The sequence below is a fragment of the Aethalodelphis obliquidens genome, unplaced genomic scaffold, assembly GCF_003676395.1.
Source record: "Aethalodelphis obliquidens isolate GAN/ISIS:26980383/991018 unplaced genomic scaffold, ASM367639v1 scaffold131, whole genome shotgun sequence".
In the NCBI taxonomy this organism is placed as follows: domain Eukaryota; kingdom Metazoa; phylum Chordata; class Mammalia; order Artiodactyla; family Delphinidae; genus Aethalodelphis; species Aethalodelphis obliquidens.
The window spans coordinates 1,023,088-1,048,536 of NW_020838075.1; the positions used below are offsets into that span (position 1 = coordinate 1,023,088).

Here is a 25,449-nt window from a genome sequence, read left to right on the forward strand (position 1 = left end):
CGGGTGCCATAGCAACGCATTTTTCTTAGGCCTAGTGTCTCACTCTCCAACCCTTTAGCCCCTCAGTGGGAACACTGTGCATCGGGCACAGGGGGGCACAAGTGATCATCACATAATGGCACAACTGCTCATCCCAGGTGGCTTCTGGTCCCAAGAGTGCACTGATCGGACTGGCTCAAGCCTGACCACTCCTCTCCCCACAGCAGCACCCACTGCCCCGCAATCCTCCATAGCATTCATCTGAAATGCAGCCCAGAGACAGGATACAGCTTTATTGTGGAAAAACCCAGTTGGCACAGGTCTGGAACAGTAGCAGAATGTACAGCCTATCTATTGACAACATATAGGGGCTGGGGCTTCCGATACACGTCTGCACTGCCCTCCCTCAGCCTCAGATGTATTTATCCCTTTCACCAACAATCATTTCCTTTCTCTGGCCCTGGGCCTGCCACTGGCCACAATGTAGACAGCTCTTCAGGATGAAATACTGTGTAAGGGACCCTCCCGGCTCCCTTCCTAGTCTACAGCTCCTACAGAGCAGTCTGGGGGCCCGCCTGCTCAGTGGAGGAGGCTTCAACTGCGGCTGTGAGGGGCACCTTGGGCATTGACTCAGGTGGAGGGCCACTTTCTTCTCGGAGATGACCCTGGTAGAGCCGACGAAGGCGGGACAGCTCTCTCTCTGGTGGTTGTTTCCAGTTGTACCATGGGTACCAGGGGTCACCTGAAACCAGAGTGGGCGCTGGCGGAGTGACACTCACAGCTCCATGAGAGGTACTGAAGTCAGGGTCCCGGGGTTCAACCTGGGGAATGTGGTAACTGAGGAGACCTGGGGGATTAAAAAAAAGAGAATGCCAGGGAAGGGAGGACAGGTACTTCAGATTAAGACAGATAATAAGAAAAATGACATATAAAGGGAGGGAGGGACCAGTCAGAGCCACTGGGTTCATTTATGCATGTGGTATGCTGCACAGAAGCAACTGGCCAAGGGGGCAAGTGTGGGCTGACGTGCTGCCCAGACTCTTGCCTGCCAAGCTGTGCAGGCCTGTGCCAGGGCTATGAAGCTGCATCTGCCCTAACATAGGGGTACCTTTTCCTAATTTGTGCAAAAGTGTCATGGAGCCCAGGGTCAGAAATTTATACAAAGCTCCTATGATTTAGACATGGCATTGGGGCAACATTTATAAAATAAGAAGGCAGAGAAAGAGGAAGAAAAAGAGGACAGGGCAACGACAAGATAAGAGACTCAGGAGAGGAAACAAGGGACGGTGGAGTGATGAAAGAAGAGATTCTTTGGAAGAACATGAGTGCTACCTTCTCAGATAGGTGGGAACATTTATATCCACCCTCCAGCCCTAAGTCACCTTCCTTATGCCTAACAAAACTGCGCTGTGCCCCTTCTCATTCTTACCATGATCCCTGGCTTTCTGGATGGCCTGGGTCAACTTCTTGTGTTGCTTCATACAGACCCCTGTGAAAAAAGGTAACTCAGAGATCATTTTATAAGTCACAGTAAATGAAGAACATAACTGCTTCTACATGGTGATAGAGGCGTAGATTTGGAAGACCTAGCTCTACCTGATGACCCCATTCCCCTGACCCCTCGGCAAGGCTTGGTTTCCCCTTCTGCCCAGTGGGAAGAACCTTCTCTCTCTCTCTGCGAACCAGGATGAAGACTTAGGAGGGTCTAGCCACTATAGAGAAGCCACTTAACAGTAAAGGTTTCAAGACAGGGAGCAGAACACAATTCAAAGGGCAAGTGTGGTTAGTTAAAGGGCTGAGTTGGACAATCCACAGAGAAAGATTCAATAAAGGAAGAGGATTTCAGATCTGGGCAAGACGATCTGAGAAAGTAGCAAAATAGTCCCTTCAGCCTTTTACAGCCTGACTATAGAACTCTTCTTAAAACTCCTTGGGAATTCCCTGGTGGTCCAGTGGTTAGGGGCTCTGTGCTCTCACTGCCGCGAGCCCGGGTTCAATCCCTGGTTGGGAAACTAAAATCCCACAAGCCGTGTGGTGTGGCCAAAAAACCCCACAAAAAACCAAACTAAGCCAAAACAAAAACAAAAACCTTGACAAACCAAACTCCACCAATCATGCTACCACGCCACAAAAGGGTGGATTCCGATTATTCTTTGCAAATTTATCTTGCAAAGGGGTTGGCAGGGGTTGGCAAAATGTTCTCTGTACAGGGCCATATACTGGAGGCAATGTGGCATATGTTTTAGGCATATATTATAGTCTGTCTCAGCTCCTCAACTCTGCCACTGTAGCCTGGAAGGAGTTGTAGACAATATGAAAATAAATGAACATGACAGTGAGCCAGATTTGGCCTGTGACTATAGTTAGGGAATAGATATAATCTTGAATTGGTGAGCTTACGCCAAATTTGGGAAATCTAACTGAATTGTCAATGGAATAAAAGGTCAATTTATGTGAAAGCCTTCCGTAAAAGTGAAGAGACCCTATAGAAAGGAAACAATCAGCACCACTTACCTTTTAACAGTTCCATTTAGATAGTTTGCTTATTACTGGTACTCGCCTGTATCTTCTGTTCACATGTAACTGTTTTAGCGTGTGAGTATCCCCATTAGGCCAAGATTTCCAAAAGGTTCCATCACATTTTTTAGGCCATTAGTACGAACCACCAAATAAATACCTGTTGTCTGTCTTAATAAATATATGAAGTGCTGTAAGGAAAAGCTATTCTGGTGGTGACAGGGATGATGGGCTGACCTGTATATGGAGCATGGAAGATGATACCCGTGTGGGCGCAGACAAACTGTTCCAAGAGCTTCACATTCTGTAGGAAAAAGTGGTGGAGAAACAAGAGAGAGGGAAGGGAAGGTAGCAAGACGATTAGAGACTAAAAGTGCACAATCCCTGCACACCCACACAAATGACCTTGACCCTTCTACATCTCCCCAGGTGCTACTTTCCTTCAGGTCCTGGTTTTAGCCCCATCCCTTTACTGAACACATTCTTGCAACCTTTTTCCCTTTCCTGGCCTTCCAACCATTTCACATACACATCCTACGTTTTGTCACTGAGACTCACATAGAATTATCTTCTGTAGGGGTTAGGTTCTAAAGTCAGTCCTTCATGCAACAAATTAGGGACAGTCTGTTGGAAAATCCCTGAAATCACCCAGAAAATGTAGTACGTGTTATAATGTACATTTACAAATTATTAACTTATATAAATGCATGGTATATGTAATGTATATGTTTACTAAAATCAATTTTAGAGATTTAATTATTAGAATGACTCCCAGCCAGTAATTAATCACAGGTGGTGAGACTCCCAAAGAAAAAGCAGGTATATCTGTGGAGTGGAATGGCAGGCAGAGTCAGCTGCACTCTTCAGTCTGTAATCTTTCTCTCTCCCTTAGTCATGCAATTTGTTATAAACTGTATACAAATGATTATAGCCTTTTTTTGGTAACCAATTATACACAGCTGAAATTGAGAAGTATCTTCTGGACTCCTCTACAACCTGTATCAGAAGGAGCCTGAGAGCAGTCAGACACCCCCATCTGCTGACTGACTGACCCCTGAATGCCCTCTGACTTCTCTGACGACCAGCCATTCAGCTTCTGCCCTAATACCTTGTAATACTGCAAGCTCGGAAGGGCACTTTTCCATTATCATCTTTATAAGGTTTTTGAATACTTTAAGGAATAAGTTCTGTCCTTATCACAATGAAGGTTTTTTGAAAAAATAACTAGATTATACCTTGCTTCATGTATCTGCCCTCCAGCCCCAAGTCTCAGCATGCCACCAAACATCAACATGACAACGAAATAAAGAAAATCTCCGGAAAAAACTAGTCCAATCTACTTGCTAACAACTGTGATTGATATAAATAAACCTTTGGGCATTGCCCTCACATTAGAAACAAGCATTTCTCTTGCCAAATTAGACTGTAAATTTCATAGACAAGGGATGAAACTTTTTAGTAAAACCCTTAGTAGAGCGCAAAAGGCTGGAAGGAGGAATGTTTTTATATTACCAGAAAGTCAATACAAAATGGACTTTAGGGGCACCAGGATATGAAGAGCGGGACACCTAAGGTAATCTCTTTAGCACTGCAAAAAAGGCTCCAAGTCTTTATCCTAGAGAAAAGATTCTCCTTACCCTAAAGTCAACGTGCAACTTCTGATCCCGGCAGATGGGGCAGGGATTCCCAGCAATTTTATTTCCACGCTGTAGAGAGAAGAAACTGGCAGGTGAAGCTGTTCAAAGCCCTGTCAGAAAGAGTGCTGCTGGGGACTTCCCTGGTGGTGCAGTGGTTAAGAATCCGCCTGCCAATGTAGGGGGACACGGGTTCGAGCCCTGGTCTGGGAAGATCCCACTTGATGCCGAGGAACTAAGCTCGTGCACCACAACTACTGAGCCTGTGCTCTAGAGTCCGTGCTCCACAACAAGAGAAGCCACTGCAACAAAGAGTAGCCCCTGCTCCCTGCAACTAGGGAAAGCCCGCATGCAGCAACGAAGACCCTAATGCAGCCAAAAATAAAAAAAAATAATTAAAAAAAAAAAGTGCTGCTGCCGCTGTCACTATGGCCTCCAGCCCCACTCCACATCCACGTGCCACACTCAGAAACTCACAATACATGTCTTTCGAGTTCGCTGTGGGGGTATTCCACCTTTGTGGTTGCGACGGTAGTCAGTCCAGACAGGGCGAGAACCATAGCGGTTCTGGTATTCTGAAATGAAAGACCATACAAGTTTGGGTGGTGGTGATGGGCGGGTCTCTGTCCACTTATTTCAGACCTCACTTGACCCTCCCCTTCCCCATTTAGAAGTACCTTCTGAGTCCAGATATTTCCAGGGTTCATCCTTATAAGGGGAAACGGGAAGTGGGAGCAAAGAATCGTCCTCAGCGGGGGCTTTGGTGCAAAGAGTCTGGAGGGGAACCTATAAAAGGAGGGGCAGAGGCGAAATGAGACAATGAGTTCAAGGACAAGACCTGATTGGTTTGCTGCCCACACTTCAGGGAGCAAGGGGAAGGCACGCCCACTGTGTAAATGAAATACAGCAGGAATATGCTGTATATGGGAGTAGCATTTTGTGGGAGATTAAGTTTACATCAACAACGACTATCCCTACCTCCAACTGGATCTTGAAAGAAAAGGTAACATTAGAAGATAAACTACTAGCACAGGTGACTGGGAAGCAAATTTATTTGAAAAGACAACTCAAAAACCTGGCACGTATAAGGCATTCATGCTTTCTGGGATGAACTCAGTCTACTGGAGGAAAAGGGAGAATGTCCATCTTCTTGGAATTAAGATGTGTGGCAGGAAGGGGATGCAAAGGACACGCGAGTCTCCAACTCGATCCAATCCAATCACTCAGTTGCCCAGCCTTCTAAGAAGTTGAAGGTCAACATTCCATATGGCAGAACAAACTTAAGTCCTAACACTACCTCTAAAGCTACCAGGCCTGTAGTTAACTCTGTGGTGACCCCTGTCACCAGTTTTCAGTCCCACTTTAGGGAGTGGCAGTTGGGCAAGCCTTCCCATCTCACCCTACCCCACCAAGAATCTGCCCTGCCCATAACCTCCAGGGTGGTGAGTACGTAGGCTGGAGGGAAAACTCAATCCAAAGTTAAGCTCTCATGTATGCTTTGATAAGAAACTGATTTAGTGAGATAAAGAGCCGAGTAACTGGTCCCAGGTCATGAGAATGTATCCTGGCTCTACTGGAAGATGGTAGGGCTGGTAGAAGCTAGTGTCCCTCAACCCAAGAACACTCCCTGGCATCGAAGATTTAGACACCACCTGTACAGTTAATAGTTGGTTTGTGTATGGCCAAGAGATCCGTTCCACCGCCTAATTATTCAGCCGAGATGGAAACGGAAGAGGAGGACATCCAACCCTTGCTCTTTACTCTCGACTCGAGATTAGAAAACGTGCGCTGTACTGAGGAATGAGAAGGGAAGGAGGAGGGTGGTGGAAGCAAAGGGTTGCCTTGACAGCCAAGGCAGAAGCACTTGGGAAGGCCTCGGCTCCTGGATTCCCAGCAGTGGAGCGATGACCTCGAAAAGGTACAACCAAATCTGGCGTTGTACAAAATGTGCCCCAAGGAGTTACCTGAACTCCGTAGGCACCTCTGAAGGGCGAAATGCTAGGAAGGCGCCTCAGCAACACGTTCAATGTGGAGGCAGCCATCTTGACATACGCATAAAGCAGGAAAAGCGACTGCGCATGCTCCAGGAAATAGATTAGGGTAGGGCCAAGGACGACCCCGCAGTGCGGAAGGCGGCAGCGCATCTGCGTCAGGACGGAAGCGTGAAAGGGGAGCTGTAGGGAGAGGCCAATTTCAACTGCGTCACTATCGAATTCGGCCTCAAAATTGCATTTTTGCTGAACCAGCCAGTACGACTCTTAGATCGCATTCTTACAGTTTGTATTTTAAGCAATTTTGAAGTCGATTTTGACCGAGATCCTCTCACTGCGCATGCGCCGGTCCGATTCTACCAACCCTTGGTGAGAAATGATCTCGAGGGCGGAAGTGGTGGAAGCAGAGGAAAGGGAGGTGCTAGGCCGCTAGGTCAAGCGCACGCTTTCGGGGGCCAGGAAGGAGGCGGAAGAGGGTGCCCAGGGGAAGGGGCTGAGCGAAGGTTAAGGCAGGATAGCCAATCAGCTGGCGAGTTGTCTTATTGGTTGCCCAATGAATTCACGCCCCGCGCACAGTCTCTCGCCGCAAGGGCGTTTCACTAGCACGTTTGGGCGCGTTGGGCGGTGTCCGGATATAAAAGACTCAGCCCGAGCGGGCAGCCGCCATTCTGGGGTTCGTTTAGAGGTAAGTCTCGGCGTTTTGTTGGTTGGAGGGTAAAATTTTACTGGGACAGTTGGCCTAGGAAATGGGTTAGGCGAGGGCTCGGTTGAGAGCCGTGACTCTTTTTAAGCGGCTGTGTTCGGGATGGGACATGGAGGTGTTTGGGGACAACAAAGATTGTACTTTTGGGTGTTTAAGAGCAACCCATACTGATTATATCTTTCTCCCTTGTGTTCCTTTTATCCCAGGTTTGAATTTTCTCGGAGAAAGACGGGCCGGCCACGAGGAGAAAAGAAACAAGCCGCAGCAACATCTAAGCCCTTGAAAGGATCCTGAGAGAGGGGGGAAAGGGAAAACAGCAGCCACCAGCCCAACCACTTGTGTCTTCTGCCCCTTCCCACCTATCTTGCCCACCCCACCAGCCCACGCTGCCTGGGACTTGAAATCTGTGGCCGAAGGACCGTCACCACATAACTTCAAAAATAATCAACCACCCTCCCTTCCCAAACCCACCCAAATTCACTCATCCAGCGTTTACTTTTTTTAATCCACTCAGAACTTTTTTTCTACGACCCCCCCTCCCTGCATGGAGTTGGGTGGGGGGAAAATGAATACTGAGTTGGCCTTTATTTTTTTTAAGGAGACTTTTTGATCCAATGAGGCCCCCCAAATAATTGAGTTTTGGGTCCTGGTTGGTTGTTTTATTTTTTTTCTCCAAAATTTTAACCCCCTCCCCCCCTGAGCCCGAGGTGCTGACGTCGCAAAAAAATTGGATAGTAAGTGTCGAATTTTCAAAAACCAGCCTTGCAACAAGAAATCAACGTTTCCCTTTGTGAAACCAAAAATAATGAGAGGAAGAAATGAGACCGTAGAACAAATAGAGAACTGGAGAAGGACCGATCCGGTCACTTAATCTCCATTAAAAAGGGCCTTTGGGTCTAAACAGTGTTCTCTCTCCCCTACCACCTGCCTCTTCCCTGCTCTGCTGCAGGCTAGGAGAGGGTGGAGGGAGGGCCCGCAACTTAAGATTTTGATGGTTAACCCTTGGTAATCCAGCCAATTTCCAGACTGCCAAAGCCATAAGTGTTTGCTTTTTATAAGGAGGTATGGTTACCTTCCTCTCGTTAGCAGCAGTCTTCAAAAGGGTTAATGAGCTCACATACAAAAGATGGTGGATTTTGTGGCCCAGAAGTCCCACTTCTTTGTGTGTGAGACAAGCAGGGCGCCTTTCAATTTGCCAGATTAATAAGCAATCTGTACATAAAGATTGCAGGGTAAGGAGATGGGCAGAGAGAAATAGGTGGCTATGACTTTTTAAATGATTGTTAACTCTCAATTTTAATGTAATTTGTTTGGGGTATATTTGTGTGGTTAATACAGGTGGCAATCTAGGAATAAAGATTGCAAGACACTTAATTCAGGGCAAAATATAATCTTAGTGCCAATACATACAAGATAATAGTTGGGGAGGTAAAGAATGTCTTGTAATTGTTGCAGATTGCGTAGGTTATTTAAAAGCAAAAAAAGTGATTAACATTTTAATTTGATACTTTTTGGTGGGGGGAATACAGTTAAGTAGAGGGTGGAAAGGTTGGGGAAATGTGGAATTCAGGAGTATAATTTTAAAAGCCATTTAGTGCAATTGAATGCTAGCTTTCTAGAAGATTTGTGTCGTTAAAAGGAATTTTTTTCTTCCCTGCTTCAATATGGCGACTTTCTTTGTCCTTTTGTCTTCCAAGCGGCGTTGCAGGTTGTGTCTTGACCCATTTTTCTCCTGTCCTCCCACCTCAACCCTATTTGTTGAGAGGGGTCCAAGTCCTCCCCCCTTTCCCTTTATAGGGAGGATGGGGGTGTTCGACAGTAGCAGGTTGAACCTCAATTGCAAATTCAGTTCTTCCCCGCAGAAAATTGTTCTTTTTAATATTTTAATTGCTTTTATTTTCACACTGCTCTTATTCAAAGTAGGTCAAAGACTATTCAGGATGGGGGCTGCTTTTTGTTTTTTGTTTTTTTTTACTAAAAGGTTTTTTAATGTAAAAAGCTACCGGCAGAGCCGGCATAGCTTTTTAAGTTTGAGTTCTCTTCTCCGTAACAAGATGGCGTCCCTGCCTTGTTGTTTTTCTCCCCCTTTTGCCATCCAGAGCTTAGGGCCGCCCTAGAAACTTGGTCAAGGGGGAGGAGCAGCATTGAAAGGTGATGTAATCAGCTTTCTTCCTCCTTTCTCCACCCTCTTCAAACTCCACCCCGAGCAGATGCCTTCTGGACTCTTGTGCACGCTGCTGCCAGACAGGAAAAGCCATTTTCCTTATTTTCTTTATAACCTTTTATAGCCGTTATCTTAAAAGGAAAAAAGCTTATAGGAATTAGGTCTTGAAGCTGTCCGTCTCCTTGGGCAGCTCTAGTTTTTGTATTTAACGATCCCGAGTCTGTTGCTTTTATTTTCACCTTCTTTCATCACTACTGCTTGGAATTTTTCCCCGCTTCAGTTGCCAGGGGTGGAAACCAGTCAAACAGCTGTACTTTAGGGCTGGAAGCTTTTGAGGGGAGTGTGTGTGAGCGTGTGTGTGTCTTATGTGTGTTGGGGGATACTGGAGGAAGACACAAGGACTTGTGAATGAGTAACTGGAATAGACAACTGGGGCCTAATGACACTGAAATGTGCCGTTTCTGCTCAGGAATCAGTCCTTGGGCCTCTTGGCATTTGGTCGCTTTGTATGATGAGAATCTGGGGGAGAGTGGGTACTTTAGGACTTTCTTCTAAATCGCCCTTATTCCCGCCTCTGGGTTTGGGGGTAAGCTCTTTGTGTTCAGTGCTGTATCACGTTCTCCAGTTGCTTAGCTCCTGTACATTGGTACTAGGATGAGAAGTGAATCTTTAGGAAAGGAGGCGGCAGTTGTAAACTCAAGGCAGGGGGATTCAAGCTACGGTTTCTGGTAAGCAAAACCTTTCTGGTATTACGTTTCACAACCTTCATTTCTTTTTTCCAAAGAGCCACCCTTTTTGAATTTCTTTTTCCTTCCCTTCTGAAAGAAATTCCTTAAAAACAATGGGGAAATAATGTCCTCTTCGTTTTTCCACTTGTGCAGTGCTGTAGCAATTGGTGCATGTTTGAAAGCCATGCCCTACCTGAGGGTGGTATTGGGTGTCCTGTCCCTTTCTTACCTTTCTTCTTCCAACTTTTTCAAAATCAAATCTTTATCAGACTCTCCATATACTTTTCATTTTTTAAAGTCCTGCCGTGAAGCGTGAAGGTTCTAGGCAGAATTGGAAAGCCATTTTGTACAACTGTTCTGTGGTGACTTGGTGAGACTTTAGGGCTAATTTTCTACTGGGTATGGATTCTCAAACTATTACTTGTGGATTGGATGGGAGGGCCTCTTCCACATGTCCTACTGACCACAAGTTTTTTATCTTTTAAGCAGTTTGCCATGTGCCTCTGCAGCATACCTTCCTTGGGAGCTGAACGTTCTACCCACTGGGGTTCCTGAGCTCTAGTGAGCAGGGGATTATAATAAAGAAGATCTGCATTAACATGGGAGATGGGAAAAAAGGTCTTCTAGGGAAACCACATCCATCCAGAGAACGTCGGAGAACCTGATCCTTGTAGTTTGTGGCCACAGTTCTATCCTGGGATCCTGTCCTATGAGGGAAGGGGTGGGGGGTGACTTTACACCCTTATTGAAAGGCAAATAAGCGTTTGGGAAGGGCATGTGCTACCAGGTTTTGGAGTGATTTTGAGGGGGGGCGGCTTACTACTTGAGAGGTGCGACCTTGTGAATCACCTGAGAGACATAATTCAGTCCACTCTGGAGTCAGACTAGGAAATGCCTCAATTACCGTGGAAAGGAAGGGGGGAATGTAAGCTACAAAGCACTTCATTTCCAGAAGTGCTAAGACCTCTAAGTGAAGGTAAACTTGGACGGACACCTTCCTCCTTTGTTAGAAGATTGTTGTGATTGTTTTTAAACTCGCCTAGAATTTTTGTCCTGAACCAATTCAGTTCTGTTTCATTGGTGATGGGTATGGAATAACTTTAGCCAAGCTAGATATTTTTCACCTTATTTATTTTGGAGGCAGGAGTTGGTGTCACTTCTGGACTTAATTTTATCTCTGGTAAGAGAAAATTCCCCGGTGCCTTGTGTCTGCACGTGTCTGCCAGCAACATGCTCCATAAGGAGAGCCCAGCTTTAGGACAAGGTGGAGATGACGCCAGGGGTTGCTTCCCCACCGCCACCCCGTATGTTCTGCCTTCAAGGAAATTAAAACATATCATGCCCTGGATTATTTTTGGTTTCAGAAAGCTTCCTTAAGCTTTCGTTCCAGGCTCCAGATATGTTAATGACAATTGGTCACTGCCCCTCTTTCCCTGGTAAAGTCATTTGCCTTTTCTCTTGTAGGGCTGTGCCGAGAATTTAGGCTCTTCATTCCTTTCCACTTGAGTGCCTTGGAACTTCTTTCTAAACGTAATGACTTCAAAATACGGAAATAGGTTGTAAAACACTTGGGGTCCTTAATTTTAAATGAGTGAAAACTAATCTGCCTGGAGGAAGCCGTCATGAGAAAAACCCCTTACATCTTAAAACCACGTGATTGGTGCTTGTGAGACAAAATTTATAGTTTTGTTAATATATTTCCAGAATGTACATAATAGGAAAACTGCAGTGGAAAATGAATATTTAACATTTCTTCTGCTTTGTCTTCTAGTTTTCCTTGACTGTTAATGTCTTTTATTCTTGCTGCTTGTGAATGGGGAATTAAAAAGTTGTCCCTGGGTCCCATTCCCAGCAGAAGGCACTGGACAGAATTTAGCTGTGTACTCGCTGGTTTCTTTTCTCTCTGAAGATGGTTATTCTCTCTTGTCTGCTGCCCTCTTAAGCAAAGGAACATTTGAGCTCAGGTGACAAATTTTGTTTCTGAAGGAAGTAGAGGGAGCAGGCCTGTTGACTTAACTGGTAGGTGGGTATGCAAAAGGGACTTTTCCAAGGTGCTGTGTATTCAACTGGGTTTGAATCTGAGGGGCCAGCTGTATTTAGGGGACATTGGTTGGAAGTGAAGTTAGTTTAATTGAAAGCTTTTGGTCAAATTGCGTATATTTTCTTTAACTGATGATATATTTTATTATTTTGGATTCGCTCATTGCTGTTCCAGTCTCCAGCAAATGGGAAATCTATTTTGTGTATCCCTTTATTGTATTTCTGTCCTTACAGTGTCTATACTTCACTTTATAGTGTCTTACTACATGGGGAAAATTCCTTTATCCCCATGTCTGTGTCTCTGTGTATAAGAATCACCACACTTAAGTGGATTTGGCCTGTGGACTTCTAATTTATCTGGTATTGGACTTGAATGTTTTTTCCTCTGACCTTAGGTTCTACCTGTCCTCGTGGAGATTCCAGGGCAGCAGCAAAGCACAGTTAACCCAGACTTGCTCACCTCTCAGTATTTCTTACCTTACCTCCTCTCCCTGTATTCAACCCACAGGTTATGGTCTCAGGAACCAAGTTCCCCCCATGCCTCTGCCTCTTCTTGGCCTAGGTTGTTAGACCGTGTAAATGTAGAAATTTATTGACTTTTTTATTGTGAGAATTAAAAGGTTGAAAGTGTTATGCTTGTTTTTCTCTTTTGGCTTGAAAACAAATAGAACAAATAGAACTAATTAACATGATCTTATAAGGAACCTGTTTTCTGCAGAAAATATAATCATCTTTGTAAAACACTGATTTTTTTCCCACCTTTCTGCCTGGCTCATGTGTTTCATCTCTGTACTAGATGCGGGATTCAGGAGGCTTTCTTGCCTGCTTCCTACCCAGTGTTCGTCTTATTTCCCAAATGTCGATATTACTAAGGTGGCTTTCTTTTCTGCTTCTCAGAAGCCAATGTTTAGAGGCATTGTGGATAAAAATCCTAATCAGAACCATATTGATTCTAAATTACCTCTCTCAAACTTCAGTTCTGGCCTAGAAATTGTTTCACGTGTCTCTGTCCCGTAACAGCTGTGTTCAGCTTTTAATTAACTCCTTTTCTAACCTAGTCTAAAGCAGCTACTTAAAATTTAATGGCATTTTGCCAGCTTCTAGTTTTATTTGTTCCATTCTTTTTGGCTCCATGGTTTCTAATTTCAGGCTCTCCTTGGGGATCTTGGGTGGTGTTATGATTTAGGAGGGACTAGGAGTCAGATTCGCATCTTTGCTTTTGAAACCACAAACTAATCTTGCCCTTAACTTTGAAACAATAAAAACTCATGCAGGGTTTGGTTAATGAGTGACATTTTTTCAAGGCTTAGGAGGACCTGCTTGATTTTCTTTGCTCCATTTGTCTCTCTTTCTGGGAGCCACCCCTAACTCCCATAGGTGAGAGGTTCTGTTTTCAAGTTTTGTTTCCTTCTCTTTTCACCTACAACTTTAGAAGATTGTCTACTGGTGCAAGCAGAACATATCCTGCTACCTGTGGCAGTTGACTTTTTTTTTTTTTAATAAGCAGGTTCTTATTAGTTATCCATTTTATACATATTGATGTATATATGTCAATCCCAATCTCCCAAGCGGTTGACTCTTCATGGGCTAAGATAGAAAGGAGTTGACTCTTGGAAGACAGCCCAACATCCATGATTGGCCCAGTTCTTATCAAGCTATAGGTTTGGTGGTTTTTTTTAAGCTCGATTCATTAGCAACTAAGGGGAAATGGGACCTGATAAGCAAAAATGACTTGGAGAGTTGAGTGTTTGTTTTGGGAATGTGAATCTTAGCTCTGATACAATCTGGTGAAGTTCAGCTGTCCTGGGAAGGATGTAACTGGGAGCGAGAGGAGAGGTGCTGCCTCAGTCCTCCAGTCTGACTGTCGTCCCCTTCAGTCACGTATTAACACAGTGCTTCACTTGCCAGGGCTGTTTTCTCAGTAGGGACAATTGTCTGTGTTGATTTTTCTTACCTAGATAATGGTGAGTGCAGTTGAATGTAGATTAAATAATCACTAATAATTTGTCAAACAGAGATAGAATTTATTAGAGGGCAACTGCGGCTGTCCTTGCCACCCATTTATTCTGTGGGTTTGTTTTATCCTCTTATCTTAGAAAACCTCGATCATGGGTTCGGGTCCCATAGATCCCAAAGAGCTTCTCAAGGGCCTGGATAGCTTCCTTAACCGAGACGGGGAAGTCAAGAGTGTGGATGGGATTTCGAAGATCTTCAGGTGAGTCTATACCCTTTGAATTCGTTGTGAGTGGAGAATATTTTGTGTTGTAATATGACTGTAATTAAGGTAGATAGCAAAAAGTGTTCCCTAAGAGGAATGGGAGTCAGTGGAATAGGATTCAAATCCAATTATGTTAGAACTAGTGATAGGAAAAGATGACCCCTTGGTCCCCGGTCATTACGGCATCTGGATATTTGGAGATCCACAGTCCCAAGGGAAGGAAGGAAGCAAGCAGGAGTGTCAGGTGACAGGATTCTTACTGTTTTGGGTTGCATTCTGCATGCTCCAAATGTCATTTTCCTTCAGGGATCCTCAAGTTTTCCAGGAGAAAGCGAGTGACTAAGCCAGTCCGAAGAGATGGTAGTTGAAGGCTAGGGCTCTTCACCTGGAAGCAGAATCAAATGTGTCCTGTGGGTTAGAGAAGCAGTGACACTTAAAACTCCTCAGATCGGAGACTTCAGTGCATCTCCTCCATTGTGTTCCATCCCTCTGGGTGTTTCCACATCAATCCTGATCCACCCCATCCTCCTAGGGGCCTGTGTGATCCCCCCACACTGTAGCGAAGTCCCAAGTCATCAGGGATCTCGAGGTACTCCCGCAGATTAGAGACGTCTGCTCAAAGAAGAGGTGCTTTCGGGCTGCTTCATTTCTAACCTTGACTTATCTCTTACAGTCTGATGAAGGAAGCACGAAAGATGGTGAGTCGATGCACTTACTTGAACATTCTCCTGCAGACCCGTTCACCAGAAATATTGGTCAAGTAAGTGGGGACCTGGGTGGCTGGGTACTTAGAAGGCGGGGGGAGGTGAGGCACGGGGTTCCTGGGTTATTGCTGGGGGACTAGGAGGGTGGAGTATACTCCCAAGACCCAGGAAGGGCATCACAGAGCCTCCTCCCTGCCTGCAGGTTTATTGATGTTGGTGGTTACAAGCTTCTTAACAATTGGCTGACATATTCAAAGACAACCAACAACATTCCCCTCTTGCAGCAAATTCTACTGACCCTGCAGCACCTACCACTCACTGTTGACCATCTCAAGCAGGTACCTTCAGTCCTTACAACCCTGGTTCTTCCTTTTTGGTTTAGGCTAACAGATGAAAAACTCATATTGACTCTGATGTGGCTACAGTCTTGGGCCTGTGAGGTAGAATGGTAGAAAAAAATAGGAGTTTGGAATCAAGATTTGGTTCAAATTTATGTCCTTTAATAGGTGTGTGACGTGGGGCACTTATATATCTGAGCCTCAGTTTTTTCATTTGTAAAATGGGCATGGTTGAACCTACCTAAATGGGTTGTTTTAAGGAGTAAGACTACGTCTCCAAGGGCTTTGTAAGAGAGAAGGTCTATCTCAGTGTTAGTGGCTGTTAAGAGGTTGTGCGTTTGTGGGAGTGGTTAGCTCTGAGTGGGCTGCTTTTCCTTCTGGCACTTACCATCCTGCTGCTCCCTTCCTTTCGTAGAACAACACAGCCAAACTGGTGAAGCAGCTGAGCAAGTCAAGTGAGGATGAAGGTAGGGGCCAGTCCTTTCCTCTGTGTCCTGGGCCTTCTTCCGTTACTTCCACTCAGTTACCTTCATTTCTTAAGATCTCTTGGTGTAAAAGCCATACACTTAAAATTCTTTGGGGGAAATAGTGTCATCCTAGAATGTCTCGTCATCATTTACTTCTGTTTCTCTAAATATCAATAAATAGAGCATATTCTGGGACCCTCAATGTCTATTTTCCTAACAACAGGTATGCTCGTTCTACCAATAAACACCCTGCTGTAGGGCATGGGCAGAATCCTGACTCCTGGAGTATATCATAGCTTTGATAGCAACAGATTCTTTCCTTTGCTAAGACAAAGGGTTTTGGAGCTCCTGGCAAGGGCCATACAGTTCTGGCTTGAAGACAAAGCCTGGCTCCAGAAAGTCACAGGCTTTTCTTTAGAGAAGAAAAAGGTTTATATCCAAGAGTTAACCCAAAAGTTTTACACCCAAGGCATAAACCAGTGAGCACAAGACACTGGTTTCCCGCAAGTGAGCAGCATTGTAGCAGAGCCGATCCCCGCTCTTTGTCTATGGGGAATGGTATGCTAGGTCCCTTTGGAAAGTTTAGCTAGAGGAGAAAACACTGGGAACATTTTCCAGGATAAAGGATCACGATTTTATTTTAACTCACAGTATTGTTTAAGTGAAAAACATTCCCTAGCTTTCCGTTCTTTTAGTTGTATTAATTCTGTTTTTAGGTCCTTTTATATAATGAGCACTTCACTGTTTTTCTGACATCTCAGAGTAGCTTTGTAGGATAAACTGTAACACAGAAGATCCCATTAAATCATTGCCTATCTTTTGTTTCTTCACTGAGGTATATTGGTCCTTGTTCCAGCTGGCTTAATTGTGTTGCCGTCTTTGAGTATAGGTTTAATTATTATTCTGTGCTTCCTTTAGATACTGAAATTTGTACATTCCTTATTGACTGTAGTTAAGTTTACTGGACCATAGATAGTATCGATTGCTTCAAAGAGGTTTCAGGATATTCCCCCACTGGGCATTGGGGTTCATATTGCATTAGGTATAGGAGTTGGCAGTTGTGTGACTGTTTTAAAAAGTTAAGTTTTAATATTCTACAACAATTTCATTATTAAATCAGCCCATAGTGGAAATGTTGGCAAGAAGAGAGGTCCCGTAGATAGATTTTATTTGCCAAGTACAGAAGGAAAGAGCTACAAATGCATTTTTCCATATATTTAGAAATAAATTCTGTTTTTTATCTTTATATTCTCTGACCATCTTTTTTCTCTAGATAAACTCTGCTTCCTTCATCCTAAATCGGTTTGTTTTTAAGTTCTTTTTTCACTCTTGCAACATTTAATTGATTCTTTTAAGAGCTGTCATCACTAGTGACATCCTAGGAAAAAAGTTTCCCTAGAAAATCTTTTTTTTACGAGGATCTAAATCTGCCTCCTTGAAATTTTTAAAATCTGGTAGCCCTTTGGATACTTGAACCCCTCTGCCTTTCTCCTTATTTTATTGTAATAAGTGGTTAAGGGAAGAGCATAGGCACTAGGTTCATTCTGCCATCTTCTAGTTTTGTAACTTTAATCTCCATGCTTCTGTGTCTTAAAGGGAGATTAAAAATGTTCAGGTTGTGGGCTTCCCTGGTGGCACAGTGGTTGAGAGTCCACCTGCCGATGCAGGGGACACAGGTTCATGCCCCAGTCCAGGAAGATCCCACATGCCGCAGAGCGGCTGGGCCCGTGAGCCATGGCTGCTGAGCCTGCGAGTCCGGAGCCTGTGCTCTGCAACGGGAGAGGCCACAACAGTGAGAGGCCCGCGTACCACAAAAAAAAAAAAAAGTTCAGGTTGTAATAACAATTACATGAGATGTATGCAAAGCACCTGGTGTAGTTTTTACAACATACTTTAATAAATGTTCCTTCTTTTTGCCCCCCCGCCCCACCCGGTGGCATCAGGGTTGAAAGTTATCTGAACAGAGGAAAATTCCATGATTCAGTGTATCTTACATTATTTAGGCATTTCCCCTTTCTCTCACCTGCAGAGCTCCGGAAATTGGCCTCAGTCCTTGTTAGCGACTGGATGGCTGTGATCCGCTCCCAGAGCAGTACCCAGCCTGCTGGTAAGCAGCTAGGCCCTTTATCCCTTGTATTTCTTTCTTTCCCACTGGGATGTGGCCTTCCGTGCCCCTAACCTGCTTTTTACCTCTGACTGACAGTCTTTCTCTTTATCTAAATAAAATCCTTTTCTGCTCTGTTTTTCCACAACAGAGAAAGATAAGAAGAAACGGAAAGAAGAGGGAAAGAGTCGAACCACCCCTCCTGAGCGACCGTTGACTGAGGTGAAGGCTGAGACTCGGGCTGAGGAGGCCCCGGAGAAGAAGAGGGAGAAGCCCAAGTCCCTCCGAACCACGGCGCCCAGTCACGCCAAGTTCCGCTCTACCGGTAAGGCTGCCGTCTGGCCTCTGGAGTGTCTGTGGGTAGGTGCACAGCCCGGGCCTTATGGTGGAAGAGTTGGACTTAATGGTACGATAAATCTGGAGAGTGGGTGGAGCATTGTGGGAGTTTATAGGGCTTGATGAAGGTTAAGGGAGGAAGAGTCAGGAGAGTGTGGAGTGAGTCCGGCCCCAACACCATGTCTTCTCCCCCAGGACTAGAGCTGGAGACCCCGTCTTTGGTGCCTGTGAAGAAGAATGCCAGTGCAGTGGTGGTTTCTGACAAGTACAACCTTAAACCCATCCCCCTCAAGCGTCAGAGGTATGGACCATGTTCTTGGTTTTTGAATGGGTTGGGTCTGTGGACGTGAGGGGAAAAGAGGGGGCAAGTCAGGTGTTGTTGACCAGTCCCTTTCTAACAGTTCCACAGCCGCCCCAGGAGATGCTGCACCCCCTGCAGAGAAGAAATACAAGCCACTCAACACAACACCCAATGCCACCAAAGAGATCAAAGTGAAGATCATCCCGCCACAGCGTGAGTCTAAAGTGGGGGGATGTGCTTTGAACTGAGAGCAAACTGTTTTCATGGAAATGAAGCGTTTTCCTCCATTTTCATCTGGTTTCTTGGTGTCCTTTAATGTTTACTCCCCTGGAACTCCCTTCCTAGGAGTCCTTGATAGGATTGCTTAGGAGTGATTTTAGAGATGAAGTAGGGAGGCGTGCTGTTCAGTGACTGGTGTGTGCGCTCCCAGCCGTCACGTTCATGGAGGCTGACTTTGTCACTTACCTGAGCTCTGATTCCTATCCAAAGCCACGCTTGCCTGCCTTTAAAAGAAAGATAGAATAATGACAAGGATTTCTTGTGTGAATCCTCCTACATATGCTTCCTGGTCACCTTGAGCTTATTGTGTCCAAAGTTGAGGCAGGGTCTCTATTGGCCAATTTTCTGCCCAGATTTTGTCTATAGGAATAGCATTATTAAGGAGGTCTGATGATTCCATTTTATGCTCTTTTCTTTTGTAGCTATGGAGGGCCTGGGCTTTCTGGATGCGCTCAATTCAGCCCCTGTTCCAGGCATCAAAATTAAGAAGAAGAAGAAGGTGCTGTCACCCACAGCTGCCAAGGTATGGGTGCTGTGCAGTAGGTGCCAGTGACCAGGTAGAAAAGGTACAGGTGAAGGAAGGGCCCAGCAGCTAGGATGCTCGGGGAGGACAAGAGTTGTGTCTCAGATGTAGACTGGTGGCAGAGTACTGTTAGAGACAGTCTTCCTTTATAGGAACTGTTAGGGGATCTTGCCAAGGACCCTGGACTAATTGCCTTGCCTTCCCTGTCAGCTCATTAACTTCTTTTTCTTTCACAATAGCCAAGCCCATTTGAAGGGAAAACGAGCACAGAACCGAGCACAGCCAAACCTTCTTCCCCAGAGCCAGCACCTCCTTCTGAGGCTATGGACACAGAACGTCCAGGGACCCCAGTTCCCCCTGTTGAAGTCCCAGAGCTCATGGATACTGGTAAGTCTAGAAACTGGTTCAGGTTTCGGGGTTTTCTGAAAGGAAGGATCTGCTCTGAAACTACTTGTTTACAGCCTCTTTGGAGCCAGGAGCTCTGGATGCAAAGCCAGTGGAGAGTCCCGGAGATCCTAGCCAGCTGACCCGGAAAGGCAGGAAGAGGAAAACTGTGACCTGGCCTGAGGAGGGCAAGCTGAGAGAGTATTTCTATTTTGAACTGGATGAAACTGAACGAGGTTAGAGATCCAGTTTCCTCTATAGTAGGTGGGGTATAGAGAGTTTAAAAAGGACTTGGTTGGGCTTACCTTCCCTCTTGCTTTTTTTCTCCTTGGCAATAGTGAATGTGAATAAGATCAAGGACTTCGGAGAGGCAGCTAAGCGAGAGATACTGTCAGACCGACACGCGTTTGAGACGGCCCGGCGTCTGAGCCATGACAACATGGAGGAGAAGGTGCCCTGGGTGTGTCCCCGGCCCCTGGTGCTGCCCTCACCTCTTGTCACCCCTGGAAGCAACAGCCAGGAGCGGTACATCCAGGCTGAGCGGGAGAAGGGGATCCTTCAGGAGCTCTTCCTGAACAAGGAAAGGTGAGCAGAATGGGGTTCACTTCCTGAGGTATTGAGCCCTTGAGGGGAACGTGCCCTGGGGTAATTAGAAGGGGGGTGGGGGTTAGGAAGGAAATCAAGGGCTTGAATAAATAATTTGACTGTCACGCTTTTTTTTTCTATCGCCTGCTGCATTCCTGACAGTCCTCACGAGCCTGATCCTGAGCCCTATGAGCCTGTCCCCCCCAAACTCATCCCCCTAGATGAGGTGAGTTGTGTGCTGATGGAGGCTGTGCTTGACATTAATGCATCTTTCGTGGGAGACTGGCTCTTTATCCTTGTTGGTCCTGATTGTTCTGTCCTGTCATTTCAGGAATGTTCCATGGATGAGACCCCATATGTTGAGACCCTGGAGCCGGGGGGGACCTGTGGCTCACCCGATGGGGCAGGCGGTTCCAAGTTGCCTCCTGTTCTGGCCAATCTTATGGGAAGCATGGGTGCCGGGAAGAGCCCCCAGGGTCCTGGAGGAGGAGGCATCAATGTGCAGGAGATCCTCACCTCCATCATGGTACGAGCCTCCCTCTTCTTCCCCACTGTCTCCATTTCTCCTTACTCCCGTTCTGCTCTCCTTCCCACTTGCTTTCTCCTCGGGCTCTCCCTTCTCTGCCGGGTGTTACCCTTATTCTCTGTTGACCTTGTCCCTTAATGACCTTGCCTCACAGGGTAGCCCTAACAGTCATCCCTCAGAGGAACTGCTGAAGCAACCAGACTATTCAGACAAGATCAAGCAGATGCTGGGTAATCCTCAGGGCCAGCCCCGGGGCCTGGGCGAGGAGGCCTGCAGTGGAATTGGGGGAGCAGGGGTATTGCCACTAGGCGGCAAGACATGGGAGGGGAAGACTGGACAGAGGGCAGTGCTCTGCCAGGTTGGTCTGAGGGGGTCAGCTGGGCACACCTAAGCGGGAAGACGTCATGCCGCTCTTCTAGAATCGTCTTGCTGACTGCTTCACTCCTTTTTCATTAACAGTGCCTCATGGACTCTTAGGGCCTGGTCCCATAGCCAATGGTTTCCCACCGGGAGGCCCTGGGGGCCCCAAGGGCATGCAGCACTTCCCCCCTGGACCTGGCGGACCTATGCCAGGTAGGTGGTGAGTGAGAGGTTAGAATGGGTTTGTCTGCTTGATTTCGGCCTGGTAACTGTACAGGATTGACCAAAGCCGGGGGTTGGTTTGGGTTGGGAGATGGCGGTCCCTGGGTGCAACAGGTAGCTGATACTGTCTCTCTCCCTTTTTTTTCCCCCCAAAAGGTCCCCATGGAGGCCCTGGGGGCCCTGGTGGGCCAGTGGGTCCACGTCTCCTGGGTCCCCCACCCCCTCCCCGAGGGGGTGATCCCTTCTGGGATGGCCCAGGTGACCCCATGCGGGGTGGCCCGATGCGTGGGGGACCAGGTCCGGGGCCATACCATAGAGGCCGTGGTGGCCGAGGCGGGAGTGAACCACCTCCTCCTCCTCCTCCATTCCGAGGGGCCAGAGGAGGTCGCTCTGGAGGAGGACCTCCAAATGGAAGAGGGGGCCCTGGTGGGGGCATGGTCGGAGGTGGTGGGCATCGTCCCCATGAAGGCCCTGGTGGGGGCATGAGCAGTGGCAGCGGACATCGTCCCCATGAAGGCCCTGGCAGTGGCATGGGCGGTGGGCATCGCCCCCACGAAGGCCCTGGCGGCGGCATGGGTGGTGGCAGTGGCCATCGTCCTCATGAAGGCCCTGGTGGAGGAATGGGTGCTGGTGGTGGACATCGGCCCCATGAAGGCCCTGGACATGGGGGGCCCCACGGCCACCGGCCTCATGATGGCCCTGGTCACCGAGGCCATGACCATCGAGGGCCACCCCCTCATGAGCACCGTGGCCATGATGGCCCTGGCCATGGCGGAGGAGGCCACCGAGGGCATGATGGAGGCCACAGCCATGGAGGAGGTGAGGATGCTCCCTGTCCCCCATATGGCTCTTGGTGTCCCATTACAACTTTTTGGGGAACGTCACTACCCCGGGTCTGCCAGGCAGAACATGAGGTCACCCCGTTCCCAGCATGCATGGCAGTTCCTTCCTTTAGCCCTTCCCCCAGGTCCCCAAGACTAGGTCTCTCTGAAAGACAGTTCTCAGGATGCCTTGGACGGGTGGGATGAGGGTGGCATTGACCTCTTGGCCATTTCCTATCTAACTATTCCACCATCATTCCCACAGACATGTCAAATCGCCCTGTTTGTCGACATTTCATGATGAAGGGTAACTGCCGCTATGAGAACAACTGTGCCTTCTACCACCCGGGTGTCAATGGGCCCCCCCTGCCCTAGGGACCACCTGCCCACCCCACCCACACCCCTGTGGACTGCAGCCTTGCTCCTTCCACCCTTTTATGGCTTCTGTGAGGCCCATTTTCCCCTTTCCCCAGCTGATGAGGAGCCGGCCCCCTCAGTGCCCACCTGCCTGGGTTCTTGGGGGTTTTCGGATCACTGGTGCGCATTGATGTACATATTTTCCTCCAGTCTGGGGAGGAGAGAGACTGGACACATTCTGTACCCTGGACTGCTGAAGAGGAGACCGAGTTGGCTTCACTTTTTGAGGAGATTTGCCCTTTATGCCAAGCGCCTCTCCAGTATTACCCTTTATGCCTGAGAACCTAAAGCTGGTTATCCTGGAGAACACCTCTACTCTCCTCTTGTGGGTCCTCCACATGCACACAGAACTCTGACACGGGATCAGCTGCACTTATGAAGTCATCCCAGCCAAGTTCATGCTTCCTCGTGGGGTGGGGAGATGGTAAAGGGGTATTGTGTATCCCACTGCACTGAGAGGACTCAATCAGGCTGGATTTGAGTTCTGGAACACATCATCCCCACTCCTCCCGACACAGGCTTTACATTGAGTCCTTTCTCAAGTAAGACGTTGCAATCTTCCGTGAACACCCAAGTTTGCATCATGGGTCTGCTAGGTTCAATGATGGCAAATCCACATCGGCATCCGGTGAAAAGTTTTAGCTGGCATAGGTGAGGCCATTGGTGGTGGTCCACCCTTGCCTGCAGCTCATTCTGGAAATTAAAACACTTCAGTGAGACCAGCTTTTCATCAACTGAAGCCCGGCGTGCTGGGCATGCCAGTCACACTACACGCACTGCCTCTGGGAGTTAGCGTGCTCCTGGCCCCCACCTGGAACCTTGTGGGTGTGAGGCCTCCAGCTCCCTCCCTTGCCCTGTCAGTCAGCCACCTCTGAATCCCCACCAGGTGCCTTCCTGGGTGGATTCGATGAGATGACCTGCCCTCTCCCAGCCCTCTCCTTCACCTGTCTCAGCATCAGTTGTTTTCTATGAAAACAGTGGATTGGTTGGGTTTTGTGCAGGGTCTTGGGTTAGAGCCACAATGGATTTGAGGATGAGTATTTTCTTTTTTCTTTTGGTTTTGTATATTTTGTACATTAATAATAAACAGTGGAAAGAGAAGTATTTAACCCCTGGTGTTCCTGGACTGTTTAAAAAGAAAAAAGCCATTATCAGCTGTTGAAAGTTCATTAATACAAACCTTTGTGGAATGTGGCTTTCAGCCCTTCGTTGGTGTTAAGTGAAATACTGGTGAAGGAGTACTTTGAATATAAAACGCCATAGCTCGGGAAGGCAGAGCTCACAGATCACCCAAGCTGCAGAAGGTGCAGGCACATCCATCCTAACAGCCCTGTGGAGTAGCTTAGGGAAGGGATTTATGTGAGGGTGGGCAGAAGGGAGGAGTAGGGAAGAGTGGCTGAAAAAGGAAAAATCCAAGAGCAGTTTCTGGGGAAGGAAGGAAAAATAGGTGGATCCTGCTTGTCCCCCCAAAAAGGGGCTCTGCAGGGTAGAGAGAAATAGGCCTGCTGCTAGAAGATGTAGGATCAAGATAATTTTTAGACCTTAAGGACAGGTATTGAGGGCCTAGTTGATGGAACAAGATTCCCAGCGGTGGGAATTCCCTGGTGATCCAGTGGTTAGGACTCAGCACTTTCACTGCTGGGGCCTGGATTTGATCCTTAGTTGGGGAACTAAGATCCTGCAAACTGTGCGGCATGGCCAAAAAAAGTATATTTAAAAAAAAGAAAGATTCCTGGGGAGACAGGAGGTTTTAGAGTCCAGAACATGGAGGGAGAGGATTAACTTTAAATAGGAAGCTCTGCTATTCTTGTAATCAGAAATTAGGAGATTACATTTTGGGGGGAGAGGGAAAGGGAGGTAGGGATATTGGGGTATAGGTTGAGAATGGTGGTTACCAAAGTTGCAGCGTTCCTCAGAATCATCTGAAGGGCTTTTAAAAGAGATTGGGGGTGGGGTTCAGCAAATTTTCTGATTCAGCAGGTCTGGGATGAATTCCGAGATTTTGCATATCTAACAAGTTCCCAGGTGTTGCTGACTGCTGATCTGGAAAACAATGAAAAGACAGGGCCCTAGAACACGTTTCTTGGCTGTTGTTTCCAGGATTGGCCACAAGAGGGGAGCAACTTCCTAAACCTCACAAGCCCCACCTACACTTAGGCCAGTGGTGCTAATTTTTCTTCCCTTTTGCCCCTTCTCTGGAAAGAGGGTGTTCAGTCAGCCTACTGTTGCTCTTCACACTCGGAGAGGTCCTGAAAAGATGTAATCTAAGGGCCAACCTAAGAGGTGAAATACCAATGAAGTACACAACTCAAGTGAAAAAAAGTTAAAAATTCTTTAACTTGGGCTTCCCTGGTGGCGCAGTGGTTAAGAATCCGCCTGCCAATGCAGGGGACACGGGTTCGAGCCCTGGTCTGGGAGGATCCCACATGTCGCGGAGCAACTAAGCCCGTGCACCACAACTATGGAGCCTGCGCTCTAGAGCCCGCGAGCCACAACTACTGAGCCTGTGCGCCTAGAGCCTGGGCTCTGCAGTGAGAAGCCACCACAATGAGAAGCCTGCACACTGCAACAAAGAGTAGCCCCCGCTCGCCGCAACTAGAGAAAGCCCAGCGCAGCAACGAAGACCCGACGCAGCCAAAAATAATTAAAAAAAAAAAAATTCTTTAACTTGTGTTTCTTTCTTTCTGGTTCCATCTACTGCTGCTTCTCACCTTCTTCCCTCCACCTCCTGCAACAGGCCACAAGAATCTTTACAGAGAGCTTAATTTTTTCTATTTTAATTTAAAAATGAGTTCAGCCATTTTCTTTCAAATTCTCCATGAAAATCCAAATTACCTGTTACTTAGATTTTCTTTTTTTTTTAGGCAGGGAGACAGTTTGGGCATCTCATCCATTTCACTGTACCCACTGACCCATTTCTGTTTCTTTACCAAGCCTTGCAGGCACACCTCTCCCGACTGCTTCAGTTGGTCTGTTCTTCCTTTCTTATTCCATTTCCACCCCCATCCCTAAATAACCTATTAACTTTTGACTTTTCTGTCAACCCTTCCCCAAGCACACCAGTGCAGTCTCCAATTCTGAATCACCATTATTCTACTTCTCCCATTC

At 46.9% G+C, this 25,449-nt stretch overlaps 2 protein-coding genes and 1 long non-coding RNA gene across 10 annotated transcripts; 1 reads left to right on the forward strand and 2 right to left on the reverse strand.

Annotated features, from left to right (window-relative positions):
* Positions 1-252: 252 nt before the first annotated feature.
* On the reverse strand, positions 253-6,525 carry MRPS18B (mitochondrial ribosomal protein S18B). Its single transcript, XM_027099366.1, has 7 exons — positions 6,095-6,525; positions 4,808-4,916; positions 4,608-4,705; positions 4,134-4,202; positions 2,734-2,800; positions 1,409-1,468; positions 253-826 (listed from the first exon to the last, which is right to left on the reverse strand). The coding sequence occupies exons 1-7, from the start codon at positions 6,272-6,274 to the stop codon at positions 531-533; spliced, it is 879 nt and encodes a 292-aa protein (XP_026955167.1). The 5' UTR covers positions 6,275-6,525; the 3' UTR covers positions 253-530.
* PPP1R10 (protein phosphatase 1 regulatory subunit 10) lies at positions 6,376-23,450 on the forward strand. Of its 8 annotated transcripts, none has more exons than XM_027099358.1 (20): positions 6,376-6,490; positions 7,031-9,716; positions 13,853-13,971; positions 14,648-14,734; positions 14,881-15,016; positions 15,432-15,483; positions 17,513-17,590; positions 17,739-17,912; positions 18,119-18,224; positions 18,325-18,437; positions 18,926-19,026; positions 19,266-19,413; positions 19,488-19,646; positions 19,749-19,995; positions 20,158-20,221; positions 20,327-20,521; positions 20,676-20,751; positions 20,981-21,094; positions 21,260-21,922; positions 22,190-23,450. In XM_027099358.1, exons 3-20 carry the CDS (start codon positions 13,865-13,867, stop codon positions 22,297-22,299), a joined length of 2,730 nt encoding a protein of 909 aa, XP_026955159.1. In that variant the 5' UTR covers positions 6,376-6,490; positions 7,031-9,716; positions 13,853-13,864; the 3' UTR covers positions 22,300-23,450. The 8 variants fall into 8 exon arrangements, with proteins under 8 accessions (XP_026955159.1, XP_026955154.1, XP_026955160.1 ...); XM_027099353.1 differs by having other exon boundaries at positions 7,031-7,558; XM_027099359.1 differs by having other exon boundaries at positions 7,031-7,558; positions 14,648-14,672; positions 14,963-15,016.
* Positions 22,598-24,753, reverse strand: LOC113616116 (uncharacterized). Its single transcript, XR_003431224.1, has 2 exons — positions 24,237-24,753; positions 22,598-23,034 (listed from the first exon to the last, which is right to left on the reverse strand). It is a non-coding gene; the product is annotated as an uncharacterized LOC113616116 (long non-coding RNA).
* Between the last annotated feature and the right edge of the window lie 696 nt (positions 24,754-25,449).

What these genes read in the sequence shown, in the direction of transcription:
- MRPS18B (XM_027099366.1), bottom strand. Translation starts at nt 6,274, where the DNA reads ATGCGCTGCCGCCTTCCGCACTGCGGGGTCGTCCTTGGCCCTACCCTA. An exon ending in GAGGTGCCTACGGAGTTCAG is followed by an intron (nt 4,917 to 6,094) that starts GTAACTCCTTGG and finishes CTCCTTTTATAG; the next exon opens with GTTCCCCTCCAGACTCTTTG. An exon ending in GAAATATCTGGACTCAGAAG is followed by an intron (nt 4,706 to 4,807) that starts GTACTTCTAAAT and finishes CTTTCATTTCAG; the next exon opens with AATACCAGAACCGCTATGGT.
- PPP1R10 (XM_027099358.1), top strand. Translation starts at nt 13,865, where the DNA reads ATGGGTTCGGGTCCCATAGATCCCAAAGAGCTTCTCAAGGGCCTGGAT. An exon ending in CAAGATCAAGCAGATGCTGG is followed by an intron (nt 20,752 to 20,980) that starts GTAATCCTCAGG and finishes TTTCATTAACAG; the next exon opens with TGCCTCATGGACTCTTAGGG. An exon ending in ACCTGGCGGACCTATGCCAG is followed by an intron (nt 21,095 to 21,259) that starts GTAGGTGGTGAG and finishes TCCCCCCAAAAG; the next exon opens with GTCCCCATGGAGGCCCTGGG.